General features: G+C 32.6%; 1 protein-coding gene across 1 annotated transcript; it reads right to left on the bottom strand.

Moving 5' to 3' along the window:
• Window positions 1-4,246: 4,246 nt before the first annotated feature.
• On the bottom strand, window positions 4,247-7,047 carry LOC105158100 (putative late blight resistance protein homolog R1A-10). The gene has a single exon (XM_011074737.3). The coding sequence runs from the start codon at window positions 6,968-6,970 to the stop codon at window positions 4,364-4,366; it is 2,607 nt and encodes an 868-aa protein (XP_011073039.2). The 5' UTR covers window positions 6,971-7,047; the 3' UTR covers window positions 4,247-4,363.
• Between the last annotated feature and the right edge of the window lie 12,905 nt (window positions 7,048-19,952).

Raw genomic sequence — 19,952 nt, 5'->3', positions numbered from 1 at the left:
TTCCGAAGTTATTTCAATTGGAGGGAATAATTAGAATTAATTAGCTCTATAATTTGTATATTCAGAAGTGTAGTTGATTGTGATTTTGTGGAAGTTAATAAGTCATGAATAATGAGTGCAGAGCTGTAACTAATTATTACCAGTTGGTACATTATTAAAGGATAACTTTTGGTTATCATAAAATTTACTCCACTTTTCTAATTTATTTTTTTTAATTTCTTATTGATTAATGATTTCTCTGACTCTCACTTTATTTGGAAAGTAAATCAACATTAAAATACATATATATAAATGATTATTTCATCTTCCGCCCCCCCCCCCCCCACCAAATCTATGGATACTCTCTGTTTCATCTAATCATCTAAATACGTATTTTAAGAGAAAAATGCAAACAATCCCCTTGTCATATCGCAAATGAGTAAATTATCCCCTTATGAAAAAATAAATAGCGATTTACCTCCTTTTATTTTTTAAAATACAATAATTTACCTTTCTATTTTTTAAATTGAAACAATTTACTTCCCTGTATAAGAAGGTAAATTGGTTCATTTTAAAAAATAAAGGGGGTAAATTTCTATATTTTTTCATAAGGGGTAATCTACTCATTTTCAATATCACATGGGGATAAATTGCTATTCGCCCTGTGTTTTTTAGAGTTATACTTTAGTGAAAAAATATAGATTTTTATGGTTAAAAAAATGCAAAAAGATGTTTTGTGAATATATATACATATATAAATATTTATTGATCAATAGGTATTTTACTTGGTGCATGTTCTTATAATTTGATATAGTTGGGTATTATATTTATTTAATCAAATAATAGAGAAGAAATAAACTGAATAATGTATGAAAATTGATAAAATTAACAAAATTTATTGATAAAGCAAATTAATTAACAAATAATTATTTTATGAATTTAATAAATACGTTTGAAGACATTCTAATATATACATATTTCATCAATAAAAGTAGTTAATGTAGAAGTCAAATTTACCCCTAGCTATGAGTTCTTATGTTGACTTTCTCCCAAACCCATTATAATAAATAACTCGACCTAGAACTAAAAATGAATTAAATTATTTGATATTTCATTAAAATCCTCGATAAAAAATCATTTGAATTCGTTTCGTTAAATTTAACAGATCAAATTTGAACAATTTTTTTTTATTCTATAAACTTTCAAGCTCGACTCGCACGTATTTGATCCCATTAAAAATTATTTGAGCTGATTATATCAATAATAAAACCAAATCCAACTGTAATTTTTGAAACTCGATAATAATTCAAATTCATGGCCTATCCCGACCCAAAAATTATATAATACCTAACACTTTTTTTGTAATTAGAGAATGCTATATGACCAGTAATGAATTTGGAAGAATAAATGATATCTATACTTTTTTATTTATTTAATATTTCATCAACTTTTTATGTTATCGGAACCAAAATCTCAATGAATTAAATGTCCATAAATCTAAATTAGGAGCTCATTTTTCTACATATTTTTTATAAAATTGAATTATATTTTCATTAATTAATTCCTTCTTAATATAGAGGTAAATTAATTTTGTACAAGATCCAAAATGAATATACAACAAATGGTAAGATTTAGTTAATTAAGATGGTCATGCCATTTGCAGCAAACACGAAAAGGAAATAAAAGGGCTTGCTATAACACATATGAAATTAAAGAAAAATATTGCCATCGATCCATATCGTCCTTAAGTATATATAAAGAACAAGAATTTTGAGCAGATATTTTTACCATGCTGGTGAATAAGATAATTGAGAGGAAAAAGTATTATTTTAGTTTGCTAAGTATGTCTAATTTTAATTTTAATTCGATAATTTTACCCCTATGAGTACATATGGACTAAAACTGCCTTTCAAAAGTTGTATAGGGGTAAAATTGTCCGAAAATCTACCAGAGGACTAAAAGTAAGCAATTTCGTAAATTGCTGGACCTGAACAAAAATAAACATAGTTATCAGACTAAAATTAAAATTAGACATACTTAGCGGATTAAAATAATACTTTTCCCATAATTGAAAAGGTACGTTTATCATAAAAACAAGAAAACACTGCTAAACAATTTTGTGAATTGCTTAAGAATAAAATTGAAATGGAATAGAAATATTATTCGTGGAGTGTTAAATATATATACATTACATTATATATAATATTTACTCTATGAATGTTATCATGTAAACTTTGTAAAAAAATATTTGAAAAATTATAATTTTAGTCCTATAAATTTAGAGGCGGCATTTCTCATTGTATATAAAATTTATTTTAATAATTTTGTCCTATAAATAAAAACTTTTGCACATTGAAGACAAAAAAAGCCAAAATTTATTAAATTAGCCAATAAATTGCATGTGACGTGCATGTGACAGCCATATTGTTGTCGTGGCAATTTTCCCTAAGTTTTTCATTTTTGCATAACTTACGTGGCAAAATTTTTTGCTAAATTTATTTTTTTTTAATTTTATTATTTATTTATTTATTTACAGAGAGGAGGTTGCCCTTGTTTTTGAGTTGGAGGACCCCCCAATGTATCCTCGGACAAAGACAATAGTTCCAAGTTCATTGAGATGATTGAACGAAATGGACGAAGAGATTATAACGTTGAAGCCGAGGAATAAGAGACTGTTGAAAGCCACCATTTGTGATCCCAAGTATTTTTTGCTTTTTATACGTGGCTGTTACAAATACCGTGTAAAAGATAGTTATTAATTTTAAAAATCATTATTAAAAAAATAATTACAAAAGTACTGTAAACAGTAATAACAAATATATAGTGCCAAAAATAAAAACAAGTACGCATAAGAAGTTACAAAAATCGCTAAAAAAATAATTGAAAAAAAAATACAAAGATCGATACAATAACCATTACACCATAACTAATGGCCGTTACAAATAGTATTTCAAATACCTCTCCTATAATAATAATAATAATAATAATAATAATTATTATTATTATTATTATTATTATTATTATCACTGTAAATATATCACTGATTATTATGTATTTTGACAATATTATGTGTAATTTTTGCCACTAATAATAGCACAGCGATAAAATCAAATTTGTTGATAATTCATATTTATTTTTGGTGAAACATTAATAATTGTAACATGAATTTTTGTGATCAAGAATTAAATTTTTTTGTTGTGTCTCTTTATCCATAGACAGGTACTCATTTGAAATTAAACTCATGTTTAATTTTCTCTATCCCATCGTAGTAAAATTAAATAATAAATATAATAGTGTATATATTTGTGTTAGTTACTTATATATTTCAAGGCTTAAATATTTTTTTTGTGTTTTTGATATTTTTGATATTTTGATACTTCTATTTTTTTATCTTTCTAGAATAGCAAAAAAATAGAAATATTTTTTTTAAAATTTTGCAATGTTGATCCTTTTATTGTTGGATTTTGCAAAAATAATCAGAACAAATTATGTGGCCTCGTGTGGTTTAATCAAATTGGAATTTTTATTCTTATTAGTTCACTTTTGCCAACACGGATGAAAAATTAAAAAAAAAAAGATGTGGTACATGGTTCATTCTGAAAATTTTCACAAAATTCGATACTGGAACGATCAAATTTTTAGAATATCAAAAACTTACAGGAGTCTTTTGCATCTCCTAAAAACATAAAGGATAAAAATATCAAAATCACAAGGAGCACATGATTAATCTCGATAATTTTTGCAAGATTTGACATCGAAAGGATCAAAGTTGTAAAATATCAAAAATTACAAAATTATTTTACAATCCTATATTTCAAATCATCGATTAAAATCTTTATTAATTGTATAGTTAGTATATGGTTTTATTGGTAGGTCAATTATTGTTTTGTAATTTGTCTATTATTTCTGAAACATATCTTTAGGTTGATTTGAGTACCACCTCCCCCACAAAATATTCACAGTTTTCTCATAAACACTCTCACATGACCTATCAAATAACAATAAAAATATAATGTAATTATGTGGCAAGTTGCTGATTTGTCAATTCACATAAATCTGCTGGCAATTACTAAGTATGTGCAATGTTGGTTCTCTTAGTAACAATGTATTTCTTTTTTATTTTTTAAAAAAATGTGTACGCAACGCTGTCTAAGCGATGAATTGACGACAATCGACGATTTGTAAGTACATTTTTCTTTCCATAAGGTTTAAAAAATTATATTTAGTATTTTCACATTTGCTTCCGTATAACAAATAGATCCCTTCGTTAATTAAAATTTTTAAATAACTCCATTCAAAAAGAAATTTCAAAGTAATTTCATCACAACTCAAATGTCACATACATCATATTTGATTTCTAGTGACTATAAGAAAAGTTTAGCTCTTATTCTTCATCGGAGTCTAAAAAGACCTGTTCTTCATCGACTTGTTTCCAATCTACATAGACTTGAAGATTCTCATTTCCTTTCTCCTTTTGGTCCTTCACTATTTGTACTGCCGAATTCATAGCAGAGACACTGCACCCTAGCAAATGAATGGATTGTAGTGTATATATATCACCAATGCTTAAAGGGATCTCTTTCAATTCATCCATTAATTCTAGATACAACCCATGCAGATTTGGAAAATGGATATCCTCTGCTCCCCAATGCTCCAATTCCTCACTCCAAATGACCAACACTTTCAACTGAAGAAATTCCCCATCGTTTGGACTCCACTCCGGCCCGACACATGCATTATTCAATTTAAGCACTTCGAGATTGGGCAATGAAGAACCAATTATCTTCATCTTTTCCCAAGGAATTTCGCAATCCCACAAACTCAACTTCTTTAGTGAAGTTGGGAAGTCCAAATCCGAAGTACCACAGCATAAAGAGAGTGATTCAAGCTTATTGAACTGAGCGACAGAACAATCACCAGGTAACCACATACCAACTCTTAATTTCCTTAAGTTTGGAATTCTTTTAACAACCTCCTTACTACAACAAAACTCTCCTATCTTAATTGTACTTAAGTTTTCCAAAATAGTGAAATCTTGCCCGTTAAGTACATCAGGAAACCTGCCACCAAAATGGAAATGTCTAAGTTTTGACATCTCCCAAATTTCAGACAACGACGCTGTTTGTAAATAACTTAACTCCAAAATCTGTAGATTCCAAAGTAAGGAAATTGTACCAGGAATTATAAGTGTTCGGTTTTCCTCGAACCAACCAGATTGTTCAACCTTAACGTACGACAACTTTGTGTGTAGCGGACATGTTACATGGGATTCATCATTTCCCAATTTGAATACCTTCACCCATCTTAATTTATTAAGATTTTGATACATATTATTACAAGCCTCGCACACTGATGTACTCGCAACTGTTGTTGATTGCGAGCCAACACCAACTTCTTGAAGATGTATCTTATTATGTCTATTCACCCAATGACCACACTGAAAGCAGACATCACCGAAATTCAATATTGAAAGATGAATCTTTTGTGATTTAGGGACGCGAATAAGATGTTCTCTCTTAGATTCTCTAAAACATAGCTCTCTTAGAATATCATGAATGCCACATTCTTTTATTTTCCCACTACGCGTCCATTTACGAATGAAAATCAGATTTCTGTCAGCAAGATTTTTCAAGTATTCCTTTGCAACTTCTTTCATACTTTTACCTCCTATTGGTTTTAGAAACCCCTCACTGATCCATAATTCTATCAGCTTAGAAGCTTCAATCCAATCATCTTCAGGAAAAACTCTCATATAAAGAAAACATGGTTTAAGATAAATCGGCAAGCTGTTGTAACTCAAAGACAATATCTTTAAACAATGATCATCATCTTCAGAATTGACAAATGAGGTTACATTCTTTGCAACAAACTCCCAATATTCTCGTGTATGATTGGATTTTGCAAGGAGCCCACCAATTACAACAATTGCTAGAGGAAGCCCGTAGCAATATCTAGCAATATTCCTTCCAACTTCTTCCAACTCTGGATAAGGGCAACTTTTTCGTGCGAAAGTTTTTTGACATAGTAAATTCCAACTTTTATCATTGTCTAAAACGGTCATTGTGAAATAATGATTGTCATAGCCCAAAGGACGAGCCACATCCAACAACCTAGTAGTCACCAAAATTCGACTTTGATTGCTATTATCTGGGAAGGACATTTTAAAATCTTCCCATGCTTTGATACTCCACAAATCATCCAAAACAATCAAATACCTTTTACCAAATAAAAGTTTGTGAAAGCATTCTCCTAATTTAGTTAGGTCTAGTTCATCTGCAGCACTTGCTTGGATCTTTTTGTCATTTATAAGATACTTTAGAAGAACTTCTCGAACGCTATATTGTTGAGATATTGTAAACCAAATGCGTATATCAAAGTGATTGATAATATATGGATGGTCAAATACATTTTGAGCTAGAGTTGTCTTACCAATGCCTCCCATCCCTACGATTGGGAGGATCCGAAGATCAGATTCATCTCTAGTAAGCTCATCCACGACCTGAAGCAAGCGTTCATCAAATCCCACCATAGTATTTTTGTCACGGGAAGAAGGTGCGTTAGAACCCATAGAAGCAGAAACTATAGGAGGGTGTTCTTGAATGTCAACCCGTTCCTCTTTAACCATCATCAACTTTTCCGTGATGGAATCAATCTTTTTGATAATTTGGTCGATATCTTGACGGAAGGATGAGAGAGCAGCCATATGATGAGTTTTATCTTGAGATCTTTCAAGAAGTTGATTCACCATGTGGAAGTCAATCATATCGTCTGCTTCATCGGCAACAACAGCTAGTTGCCTCGCCAGATCTTCCATTTCTGTGCTTATTCCTTGGGAATGAATTTCAAGAAAGTGCTGCAAGAACACAACCTTTTGGTGCAAGCTCTGGGTCTGTTCCTTGTCCAGATGAAGCCGATGATAACGAGCAGGATGTTGAACATTGTCGAGAACATCAGTGAGAGAAACCAAAGATGCATAAGCTGCTACAGCCATTTGAGTGTGTGAGCGATTGTTGTTTGTGTGAATGTAGTGAGAGATGAGGAAGACTACTGACTATAAATTGATTTTGGTGTACTATTCATTTGTTACGAAGAAATTAAGGAAGTTGAAACATTAATATTGTTCTTGATCATTTGGTTTAAATTATTTAAAATAAAAAATAGTAGTAATTGCCTTGCACGACATGACAAAAGCAATAGACAATAATGGATATATTTAAATATTTGGATTACCTTGTAATTATCAAATCATTAATTAAGTTCACATGCATTTGATTGAGTGATGTAGCACAAAATGAAAAACTCCGATTGTTAGAAAGTAGAGATTTGGACTAGCACAAAAAAGACCAAAATGTCACCACTTCATTTCGACACCTTCCAATTTGCATGCCTCTTCACACTGCAAAAACAGAACTCATCATCCACCATATATAAAATAAAATCAAGTGAGGATATTAATTAATTTTTCCACTAAATAAAAGTATTTAGTGATAAAAAAATTATTTTAACATAATTATGAATTTTATAGTTTTGATAATAATTATTATTTTATAAAAAATATTAACTCGTGGTAAGGTCAATCGGACAGCGAATCGGGACGCAGCTGGTACTGTGTATTGCGGGGGTCATCCTCGATTAGGGCCTACAAGCATAAGATGGTATGTATTTTAACCGATACTATTAGTTTAATCTCTCTATCTTCTTCAATTCTTCTTAATTTATCTCTATTTGCTCAATCTATCTCGAACTTTTTTAATCTCTCACTATCCCACTAATATTTTTCTACTCTTGTTCATCAATTTGTCCCGAACTTTTATTGATATTTGGAATTATTTTGATCAGGTAATAACTTTAGTCCTTTATTTATCAATTGATTGTATATATTTATTGTAATTTTGTCAATTAAATTTCATATTATAATAATTATATATATGTGTGTGTGTGTGTGTGTGTGTAGGACTCATCATTATGTTAAGACAGTTGATGAGATGGATGTATGAGAAGAAACTTCCGAATAGCATGGTGTTGCTACATTTATGGGATGGGCCAAATCTCAACAGCATAATTTTTTAATTTTGAAATATTTTAATAATTCATTAATATATTTAATAAATTCGAATAAATAAATAAATTTATACATTTTAATAAATTTTCATATAAAATTAAATTAATTTAATGAAATTTTAATTAATTTTATCTATATAATTCATTGATAATTAGCTGGTATACAATTTATACTTTCAATGACTGGAGAATATTATTAAACCTTTTAAGTTAAACAATATCAAGAATAAGTATTCTTATGTTACTTAATAGATACTTATTACTTCAAGTTTTGTTATTTTTTACATTTATTTTGTCACCCCTTATATACAATTTAAGCTGTAATTATTGTAATTAAGCTGAAAATAAATTATTATTATCCTAATCTAAAGAAAAAGTCTAATTAATTTAATAAAAAAATATATTTGGAAAAATATTACCACAAGAAAAATTATCATAATGAAAAGGATAAATTTATTCCTACCAAAAAAAATATATTTTTGATTTATTTATTTATCAGCTTTTATTAATATATAATTTCATCGTAGTTAACTCATTTACTATTTATGATATGTTTGTACTGAGTTGATCCCCCAAATTTGTTAACTTATTCATACCAAAAAAAAATATTTCTCCTTTAGTCTATAATTAATATGTTAATATAAAATTATTTTACACTCTTACTTTTAATCATTACCATTTTAATATTTATTTACTATAAGAAATATAGAATTAACCATTATTAATTGCTATGATTACAAATGAAGTCACTAAAATCTCATTTTCCCTATTTGATAACATAATATTTCTTAAATATAATTTTCGAAATATTTTTATATGTTTTCTATCAATTTATCGTTGCTATATAATTTAATTAAACAACAATACATAGAATCACGTATTTGGTTAATCATTCCGATGGAATTGTGTAAATTAGCTATAATAATAATTAAATCTAATAATTAATTAACCAACTATATAATTTTTATATCAAATGTGATATTTACTTCGACACTAATTTAAATAGTCAAAATCATAAAATACTCCGATTAAATAGTACATCACTCAATATAAACTATATTTAATAAATAAAGTAATTAAATAATATAATTATATAAATTAATAAAAATTAAAATACAAATTGTTATCTCAACTGCGCGTCAACTGAAGAAGAAAAGGGAAATTGCAAGAGTTGTATTGAAATTATGGTTTATATATATATATATATATATATATATATATATATGTCTTTATTATGGGGGGTGGGGCGGTGGGTGTTGGCGCACCCCCCAATACATTACTTCCTTTTTCTTTTCTTTTCCTTTCTTTTAATTTAATTTGACCTTTTTCTTTTCTTTTTTTTTAATTTAATTTAATTTTTTTTTTAAAAATACCCACTACGTGCTTTCTAATTTTCTTAATTAATATACTTTGCCTCCAAATATTATAACAGACTCCAATTTAATCCATCTAATTTTATTATATCCCAATTTTAATCTATAAATTTTTAAATAATTACCAATTAGTCTTTCAATTATATGAAAAATTCTACGGACGTCACAACATCAATTAATGTTAATGAAGTACAGAAGCTGACTGGGAGGATTGTCGTGCTCAGTTGCTTTATCTCCAAAAAGCAGCAAAATAGAGTTTACCTTTCTTCAAAATGTTAAGTAGGCAAAGAATTTTGAGTAGGACACTATGTCCCAACAAGCCTTCGAGGAACTAAAAAAATATCTAGCGGGGCTCCCTCTATTGGTAAAACCATCCCCAGGGGACACCCTCTATTTATATCTCTATACTACCCAGGTTGTCAGTTCCGTCCTCAGTTGTGAGGACGGGGGAAAATAAATGTCTATTTATTATGTCAGTAAAGTCCTCAATGGAGCATAAGGACGCTACAGTCCCATCGAGAAGATGGATCTCGCATTAGTAATCACAGCCAGAAGGTTGTGCCCTTATTTTCTTTCACATCCTATAGGGGTAGAAACGAACTTACCATTGAAGCAGACTTTAGGTAAACCATATACTTCCCGCCAATCAGTGAAATGGGCAGTAGAATTAAGCGAATTTGATATCCCATACCTACCGCGAACAACTATCAAAGCTCAATCTTTAGCTAACTCATCTCCGAGATGGCAGGAGCACCAATGGAGGACACCTCCAAGGTTGAAAAGTGGCTACTACATGTGGATGAATCACCCACGACCCAAGGCTGTAGTGCAGGCATAGTCATCACTTCATTACATGGAGAGCATCTAGAATTTTCTATCAAGTTCAGGTTCAAGGCTTTCAATAATGAAGCATAATATGAAGCACTTGTGATAGCATGAAGATGGCTCATGAAGTGGGAGCTAAACATATCGTTGCTTACTCAGACTCTCAACTAATAGTCAAACAAGTAGAAACACGTATGAAGCCAAGAAAGATAGCATGGTACAATAACTGCAACAGATAGAGGAATTAAAAACAAGATTCGAAAGTTTTTAACTTATTTGAATCCCGAGAGAAGAAAATGTTAAAACTGATTGCCTCTCCAAACTTGCAAGTACCTTAGAAGATTGTAGAACCAGGCATATCACTATACAACACCTGCTCAGCCCAAGGATTCCTCCGAGCATTCAAGTAATATCTCCAATAGAAGATTGGGGGACACCTATGATCTGTTGGCTGGAAGAAGAGCACATCCGCGGGATACAGCTAGACTCAAGCTTCGGGCTACTCGCTTCTTATTGCAAGGGGCATCTTATATAAAAAATCATTTACACACCCTTTGCTCTGATATTTATCACAACAAGAGGGGATGCACGTTCTTAAAGAAATTCATAGTGGTTGTTGTGGAGCACAACTAGGATGTGGGCGCTAGCTAACAAAGCCTTACAGGCTGGATACTTTTGCCTTAACATGAAGAAAGACACACAACAAATGTTGAGCAAATGTGAAAAATATCAGAAGTATGCCTCGCTTATACATCAACTGGCATAACCTCTCTCTACAATGTTATCACCTTGTCCTTTCTCATAGTGAGGCATAGACATTGTGGGACCCTTTCCCCTGACTCCCAGCCGGAAAAAAGTTCCTTTTGGTAACTATTGACTACTTTACAAAGTGGGAGGAAGCAGAACCACTTCCTTGCATTACACAAGGAGAAGTAATGAAATTTATATGGATGAACATTATTTGCCGCTTCGGGCTCCCCTGAAAAACAATCTTAGACAATGATCGACAGTTTCAAGGACGAAAAATACAAGAATGGTGTAAAGGCTTGTATATCAAACAAATATTCACATCAATGGCACACCCCCAATCCAACGGATAGGTTGAGGTCACCAATCGTATCCTAGTACAAAGGATTAAAAGGAGATTAGAGCAAGTTGGTGGAAACTGAATAGATGAGCCAACTAGCGTTTTATAGGCTTATAGAACAATTCCTCAAGATTTTACGGGGGAGAGTCCCTACACTTTAGTTTATGGGACTGAAGCCATCATCCCACTAAGTTGGGGATGCCTTCTCATAAAGTCCTACATTTTTCTAAAACATGTAATACGGAGCTCTTGAATGAAAACTTGGATCTCATTGAAAATTTGAGAGAAAACCCCTTTATTCACATATAAAGATACAAAGCCACCATGATTAATGCTCACATAGAAAGATGAAAACCTGAAATTTTCAAGTCGGAGATCTAGTATTGCGAAGGATGGATACCTTGAAACCAGTAGGAAGATTGGATCCTACTTAGGAAGAACCCTACAATATCACAAGAGTAACAGCACGATGAGGTTATGATCTAGAGGATCCTGAGGGACGCCCCCTGCCACGTCCTTGGAACATACATAATTTAAAAAATACTATGCGGGAAGAAGGACATCCCCCTTACTACAAGAGCCCTCCTGAAGGACACCCTCCTCAAAGAATAAGCCCTCTTGAAGGACATCCTTGGTAAAAACTACATCCTCCTAAAGGACGTCCCTCGTCACCAGACAAGTCCACTCTGGAGGCTTCCCCCCACAGAGGTATGACATTTCCCAGATTTGCATAATATAATAGCGCAAGGCATAAACCAACGCAGGAGTAAGCCCTGTTAAAAATCATACATCATCCATCATTGAGGGAACCCTGGGTCCCCCATTCAAAGCCCTCATATGCCTTTTTATTCATTTTGACATGTATACATTTTGCAAAATAACATGAAAATTAAGTCTGTCCCTAAGCACATAGAATGCAGGGAAAATACTAAAGGTGGTATCCCCCATAGAGCGTATCCCTTGTAACATACAGAAAGACCTCCTCAAGCAAGACACAAACATTCCATCAATCAGGAGTAAGAAGAAAACATGGCACAAGTTATACGATGGGTATCAAGCATGAAATAAAGCAAGAAAAGAAAGTCATGGAATTATACCCCCCCAACTTATAATAGAGTTGGGGGTGGATCAAAACAGCATTCACAAAAAAGGAAAAGAAAAATTGTTTCATCTCCATCTATGATAGGGAAAAAGCAATAGAGCTAGAAAGTAAATTATTTCAAAGACAAGGGAAAGGGGCCAAATACATCTTTATTTTTCTTCCCCACAAGCAAGATCTTCTTTTTTCTTCCCATTTGGTCCTTGGGGATGGGGGCATCTACAGGAGCATTTGAGAGTCCTCTATCGGCAACCAGGGGGACATCCTCCTCCTTCGACTTCGCGATTCCATCGCTCAAGGGGGAGAGTTCTGGTCTTGAGGGCTGAAGGAGTGGCGAAGGGGTCTAGAGCACTGTTTATTACAGCCTCAAAATTAAGGAAGGAAGGCTCCTCCCTAGATGGAGAGTACCCTTGAGCCATGAATTGTTTTTTGTAAGCGATGAAGTCATACTCCAAGAATGGCACCGCTATGTTCGCGGTTTCTAGCTGGAAATCCATTGATTTTTTGAAATCCAGAAGGCGGCTGTCCTAGTAGGCCTCCAAGTATCGTTTGCCCTCCTTAGTATTCGGGAACTAAAGTTTAGCCTCTTTAGCTGCTTTCGTGATTGCCTAAGCGTGACCTACTACCTCTTTTTGTAGCTTCTTCAAATCTTTCTTCACGTGCTGGTAGCAAACCTTTCCTTCTTCACTTCCTTCAACTTGGCATTTTCCAACCCTAGGCGCTCCACTTTATCCTCCAGCTTCCTCCTCTGGACATCCTCTTGGGGAACGGGAGGGGTCGCGTGAAGACGGGAGAAAAGCTCCTCACATAGAGAAGCCACCGAAAATACAAAGGAATACATCAAGAGAACACATAAAGAAAACAAAATGAAGTAGAAAAAAAGCATACTTTACCACTTGAGTGGGTATCATCCCCTCGAGCTCTTCTCAGATGACGAAGGCCAGGAGACGCTTATCACCCGAAGTAAGTAACCCCTCAAGAACTCGGTCACTAGAGGGAGGTCCTCCCTCTCTCCTGTTCTAAGGTTTGACGAGTGTATAACCCGTCTGAAAAGGCATGAGAAGATTTAAGACGAACACCTCCCTCTTCATGAAAAGGAGAAAGAGGAGGAGGTGTAGCTAAAGGTCTGGCAGAGCTGGTCAGAAGAGAGCCTAGGGAACTCATCTTGGTTTTTTTGGAGGATGCTCCAGGCATGGCCCCCGACGTAGCCGAAGTAGGTCACTTCCCTTGGGATTCACTAAAAGATGGGGTCCTTTTAGGAGATTTTGAAAGATAGGACCCCGTTGCACGCCCCTCGGCTCCGGAAGCGGCGTCACGCATCAGTTTGCTAAACATGACATTCATTGTCAAAAGAAAAGATTAATAATGGTTAGGAGTGCATCAGAATAAAAAAATCAAGAATGAAGAAAATATAGAATACCTAGGGGCTCCCCTAAAGATTCCACCTAAGGACCCAAGGCTCGGCAGTCATATGGGTTCTCATTCAATTCCTTTAACAAGGAGGAAAAGGCAACTGATATCTCACCAACATTCACATAGGAGGAGGAAGATGTACCCAGCGATTAGGGAAGGTCCAAACATGAAGAGGCAATACATAAACGAAACTGTTTTTCCACCATCTTGGAAGGTGGGGGAAAGGTATAAAGGACACCCTCAGCCGAGCCATAAAATAAAAAATGCCTATCTCAACACGTTTTAGCCGAAAGCACTAGGCAAAAGTGTTGGCAATGATAGGGGATCCATGAAATGAAAAAATCATATAAAAACTAGCCAAGACCATAAAAGAGTTAAAGGACCAACTGATTCAAAATCATTTGAAAGAGACGAGGAACATCAGCATAAAAGGATAGAACGAAAAAACGTAAACCTAACCATAACTGAGCAGAGAAGAAATACAAGTAATTAGCAGGAGGAGAATGGGGCCGACTAGTAGGGGAGGGGGTATAAATAGTGAAGGATGGGGGGGATATGGAATTAGTCTATCAATTGTTCAATCGCGGAAGTTTTGAGACAGAGGGTGCCCAATTCATTGGCAATTGGGGAACTTCCCTCTCCTCTTCCCCAGGGAAAGACCCTTTCCATTCATTCCCTCCTACCTCCTTTCTTTCAGGTTCCTCATCTATTAAACGACGAGTAGTTGTTGCAGCCTGCCGAAGGCGGACTTAGACGAGTTAGGAACCATCCTCCTTAAAGTGGCCTGTGAGGGGTAATCGCCTAGGAAGGTCTCACCTACAAATCTGACGAATCCATCTAAAAGACACCATGAAAGGATGCTAAGAGGAAAGATTATAGAAGATTGTAGAAGAAGAAAGAGATAGTTATAGATTTTTGGAGGAAACCCACGTCCCCTGTAACTGCTCCATATTGGTTAGTACCTGACACATTGAGCACGTGAGAAGGGGGGGTTATCAAAGGCCTTCCCCCCTTAAAGCAGCAATCATAAACGCCCTCGAACAAGGTGCAGGGTTCAAAGCCCGATATGCGAAAAAGAAAACAAGAGGCAAGAAAAAAGCAGATAAGGGATGCACCCACGACAACTGGCTCCCCCAAGATGAAGAAGGAAAAACCTCTTTATAAAGAATCTCCTACTCTAAGAAGGAGTTGGAGGACTCCCCTCTTCCTTAAAAGGGGGGGGGGGACTGAAAGATGCATATGGCCCACAAAAGGTCCACCAGAAGAAGAATAAAAAGGGACAAAATGCATAAAATTCCCAGTGTTTTTAAAAAGTCTACAAAAAAAACCCTCTTGTTATGAAAATAGGCTAAAAGCCCCCCTTTATTTCGTAAAACACAGCTTAGTTGCCCCCTCTCCATTAAATCCAACTAACGGTGTTAATTTTTTAGAAAATGACCGTTATACCTTACTTATTATATATTATTTCTTATTTTAATGACCGTTGGATCTTCTTTGATCAAATACTCATCGTTATATCTAATCAATTAATCTCAACCGTTAGATTTTAAATAAATAAAAGGTTTAGATTCAACAGATTATTTAACTTATATTATATATAAATAATTTAAAATTTTAAAAATATATTATTATTATATATTAAAAAAAAAACTAACTACCGCCCCCTTAGCCCCCCAACCCCCCACCCCCACACCCTCGGCTTCCCCCTAAATTCTCATCGCCGGCGGCGAATATTTGTTAAAATCCTCATATCTCCGTAAAGTTTTTACCAAATTGAGTGAGACCAGTCTCGTTAAAATCGTCTTGAATAGACGAGTCTGATGGTGGTGGTCTGAGATAGAGATTCAACCAGACGGAGACGAATCAACGGCAAACATGTTCCGCGGTTGTGACTTGAGTCCACTCTCTATGATTGACAAAAACTCAAATTGAAGGTATTGAAATGTTCTTCTTGATGAGAGGATTCGAAGGGTACCATTGACCGTCGAAAATTCGTCTAGACGGCGCTGGAAACTTAGAAACAAGTTTTCGGCGAAAATAGCCGTTTTTCATTTTTTTTAATTTTTTAATTAATTTTAATTATATTAATTAAAATATATTTTAGTTAATTAAGAATATTTTAAATAATTATAATAATTAAATATTTTGACTAATTAATAATAATTATATTAATAATTATTGTAATTAAATATATATTTCAATTAATTAAAAATAATTTTAGATTTAATAATTATTAATTATATAATTATTTGAATTTAAATATAATTTAATTAATATTTCAATTTAAATTTAATATGACGAAATTTAAATTATTTTTTAAGGTGAGAAATGGCAAAAGGAAGACACAAAACAAGCCAAAAGCCCTTTGTATGTTATATAGACTCATAGAGGAGTATTTTAGTCCAGAGTATCATTAAATATAAACCTAAACCGCAGAAAATGATTACCAAACGCAGCAGACGCGCGTCTCCTCCACTTCCTGTTAGTTACTAACAGAATGGGGATTTTTTGTTGACTAAAACAAAACAAGAGGGGTTTTTTAGCCTATTATGAAAATAGGATAGTGTTTTTTGCATACTTTCTAAAATACAAGGGGAATTTATGCATTTTGTCCAATAAAAAGTCCAAGAATACCCGACAACCCAATAAGCCCCACAACCTATGGAGGAAGGTAGGGCCCCAAGGTATCGATAGAGGCAGCCCAAGAACATAGCCCAACAAAAGATGACTGGCCCTAGGCCTACACTTAGACTTTCTCACGTGGCATAGGCCTGATAGCCAAGTGCACCTCTTCGCCAGCATGGAGGAATCATTTCCATGGAGATCCTCCTAAAATCTTGGACTCTTTAGCGACTAGGATTCCCTAGCAGGTAGGATTCCTCGCTGATGGAGGATCTCCGTCTCCCCTGACTCAGAGATATGTCTTTGAAAGCAAACCTAACAGAGGATAAAAGTAGATCAAGACTCATCCAAACAACCATCATCCTCTTCTGCCAAAAATTAAGGAAGACGTTAAGATCCCCATTGTAGAGGGACACCCTTTTATAAATGCAGGTTGGTTCCCAAGCAGGGAACACCTTCCACACCCCTTGAATATTGCTGTCAAATTTCATTCAAGCTCTAATTGCAATCTTAACATGATTTCTTTAACAAATTCAATTATCATATCTCAATTTCTCATTGCTACTTTTTTTTTGCAATTAATTCTCTTGAATGCAATACTATCTTGGGCATCAGAGTGCTAACGTATTATTTTGCAGGTTTCATTTTTCAAGTCTTCCTACTTGTTGATCCAGATCCAGATCCAGAACAAAAGTCCAAGCTTGTTTAATTCATGCTATTCTGCAGTCATCAACCCATATTCCAATTTTATCAATTTTGATCCCTAAGTTTTTCCCAAATGATTAAAGTAGGGTTTACCATTAGTTGATCGTGTAAACTAATGGAGGGACATTTTTTATCAACTAACGATCATTTTAAGAAAATTTGGATACCAAAAGTAATATGAATGGGACATCATATCAAAAATGATTTAATAACTAATTTGAGGGATAAAAAATGAATTTACAAACTTGGTGCCTTCCCCCCACCCCCTCCCCCCAATATGACAGATAAGGAGTTGTTCATTTTTTGGCAGTTTGTTTGTAGTTTTTGTCCTTCTGAAAAAGTCCATTCGTAGTCTAGACGATCAATTACCATTTTCTTCGCTTTTATTTTCAGACCTTGTAAAGCAATGGGGTAAATTATATTTTTGGTCCCTATATTTTGGATTGTAATTGATTTTTTTTCATAAACTTTTTAACTTCTTATAAATTATTATAATATTGGTCCCTAAACTTTTTAAAGCACAATTTTAGTCCCTAATCTTTACAGATCACTACGATCCCGTTCCCCCCTCCTTAATATCTTAAAACCCAATTTTAACTGCTGGAATAAATTATAATAATTTATAATAATTATAGACCAAAGTTATCTATATTTCAAAAAAATTAAAGACGAAAATCAATTTTTATCCAAAATACAAGGATTAAAAGTGTAATTTACCCAAAAACAATGACTCTATTTCTCCCTCCTATCATTGTGTAGTCATTGATGTATGAGTAAGGTTATAGGTAGGTCGTAATCATTAATTCTTTAATGATTTTACTTTATGATAGAGTATGCTTCAAATTTAATTTGGATTTCCTTATATATGAAGATAATTCGATTAGTCATTCATGCCATCAATATTTATTTCATAATTAAAACTTAATATAAAAAATACGAATAATTATATTTACATTCCCTAAAGTATAGTGAAATTACACATTTCACTCTTCATTTTTGCATAATGACATTAACACCCCTTGTCAGTTAAAAAAGTTATCGGAAAAAAGCAAAAAAAATTATTTACGTCATTAATAACCAAAAAAAAAAAAAACAGTGCAGACAGTATTATCCTTTAATTCAAACTTTTAAATTTTAAATATTTTTCGTTTTGATATTTGCATATTACTACTTATTATAAATATGAAAGTCTAATGCTACAATACCGTCTTAATCCAACAATCCCAGACGGTATAATGCTTGATTTCTTAATTTATGGAAATAATACACCATTTTGTTGACATTATACAAGAAAATAATCATAATACAATTTTTGTTTCGAAATTATAATAGGGCATTTTCTAGATCTTAAAATTGATCCAAAATATATGATTAAGTTGGCTTATCGTGCGCTCCTGGTTGCTTGCATTTACCACATTTGGAGGGAACGAAATTTGAGACGCTTTGAGCATACGGAGCGACAACCGAATATAATAGCCATAATTATTGTGGAAGATATTAGACAGAGGATTATCAGTGTTAATTTATCTCGTTCTATTAGTTTATGTGCGTTATATAGATTATGACGTATCCCTTGACCTGTTGAGGGAGAAACCACCAGTTGAGCACTGTTGTACTGTACGATTTTGTTTTATTAATGAAACTTATATTTACCCTAAAAAAAATTTGACCCAAAATATAATAATAATAATAATAGAAAGATAAGATTGGAGTATTTTAAATGTTCATGAATTTCAAGATACAAATTCTCTTTATATAATTGATGAATGGATTCTAAAATTTGATTATGGATAAGTTATAAAGACACCAATTTTATTATATAAATATTCCAAAATCAGTAGTGTTTACACAAATGTTATCAATGTATTATGTGTGATAATAATCATTTAATAAAATTCTTAATTAATTTTTTTAATTTTGAAATCAAAGTAAAGTAATTATATTATATTTTTAAGGTTTTCTTACACCACTTTTTGTTTAGGTTTACTATAACATTGCATTTCAGGAGAGTTGTAATTATAACTTTGAGAATTCAAGGGACCATTTGACAATTTAGCATTTTTAGCAGGATTGTAATTGTAATTAATCCTAAAAGTTCAATTAAATGTTAAATAAAAAAGTAGAATGTATACTATATTAAGCCTCAAAGTCTTAGAAAAAATTATTGTTAATAGATAATGTATAGATTGATTTAAATCCCCGTAATTATACTTTGTCTCCTTTCATAAATAACCATTTCTTTAATTTATTAGTTATAGAAATTATTCTTATTCATGTAAATTCCAATTATCTATTTTATAAATTTTGATCGATTATTTATTTTATTTTTTTCTATTTTATTTTGTTTAACAAATATAATAAAAAATAAATTTATGCACACATATGAAATGTATTTTGGTCACTAGTTACAATTATTCTTTTCTTTTATTTTTTTAAAAATAATTATTTTTTTTTGCTGATTTATGATTTGTTTATACAAATTAATTTTTATTTTTCTGTTATTACAGAAATCACACATTACAATCAAAAAATAGTTATTTTTATAATAATATCATCGTTTTTGGGGTGTAATGTAATTTTAAAAATTAAAAATAATTTATATAAATAATATTAATATTTATAATAAATATATATAACTTTTTAAAAAACATAAATAATTTATATAAATATACTATAGGTTAAGTTGTTGATATAATTATCTTTTATTATTTTTTTTTCGGTGCATAACTTGTCTTTTAAATCTGACAACTCCAGTCTTGTCGTGTGGGGGCGCCGTTATTTTCAGTCT

This window comes from Sesamum indicum, linkage group LG3 (assembly GCF_026168435.1).
Source record: "Sesamum indicum cultivar Baizhima isolate 11 linkage group LG3, ASM2616843v1, whole genome shotgun sequence".
In the NCBI taxonomy this organism is placed as follows: domain Eukaryota; kingdom Viridiplantae; phylum Streptophyta; class Magnoliopsida; order Lamiales; family Pedaliaceae; genus Sesamum; species Sesamum indicum.
This window is presented reverse-complemented; position numbering and strand designations above follow the sequence as displayed.

What these genes read in the sequence shown, in the direction of transcription:
- LOC105158100 (XM_011074737.3), bottom strand. Translation starts at nt 6,970, where the DNA reads ATGGCTGTAGCAGCTTATGCATCTTTGGTTTCTCTCACTGATGTTCTC.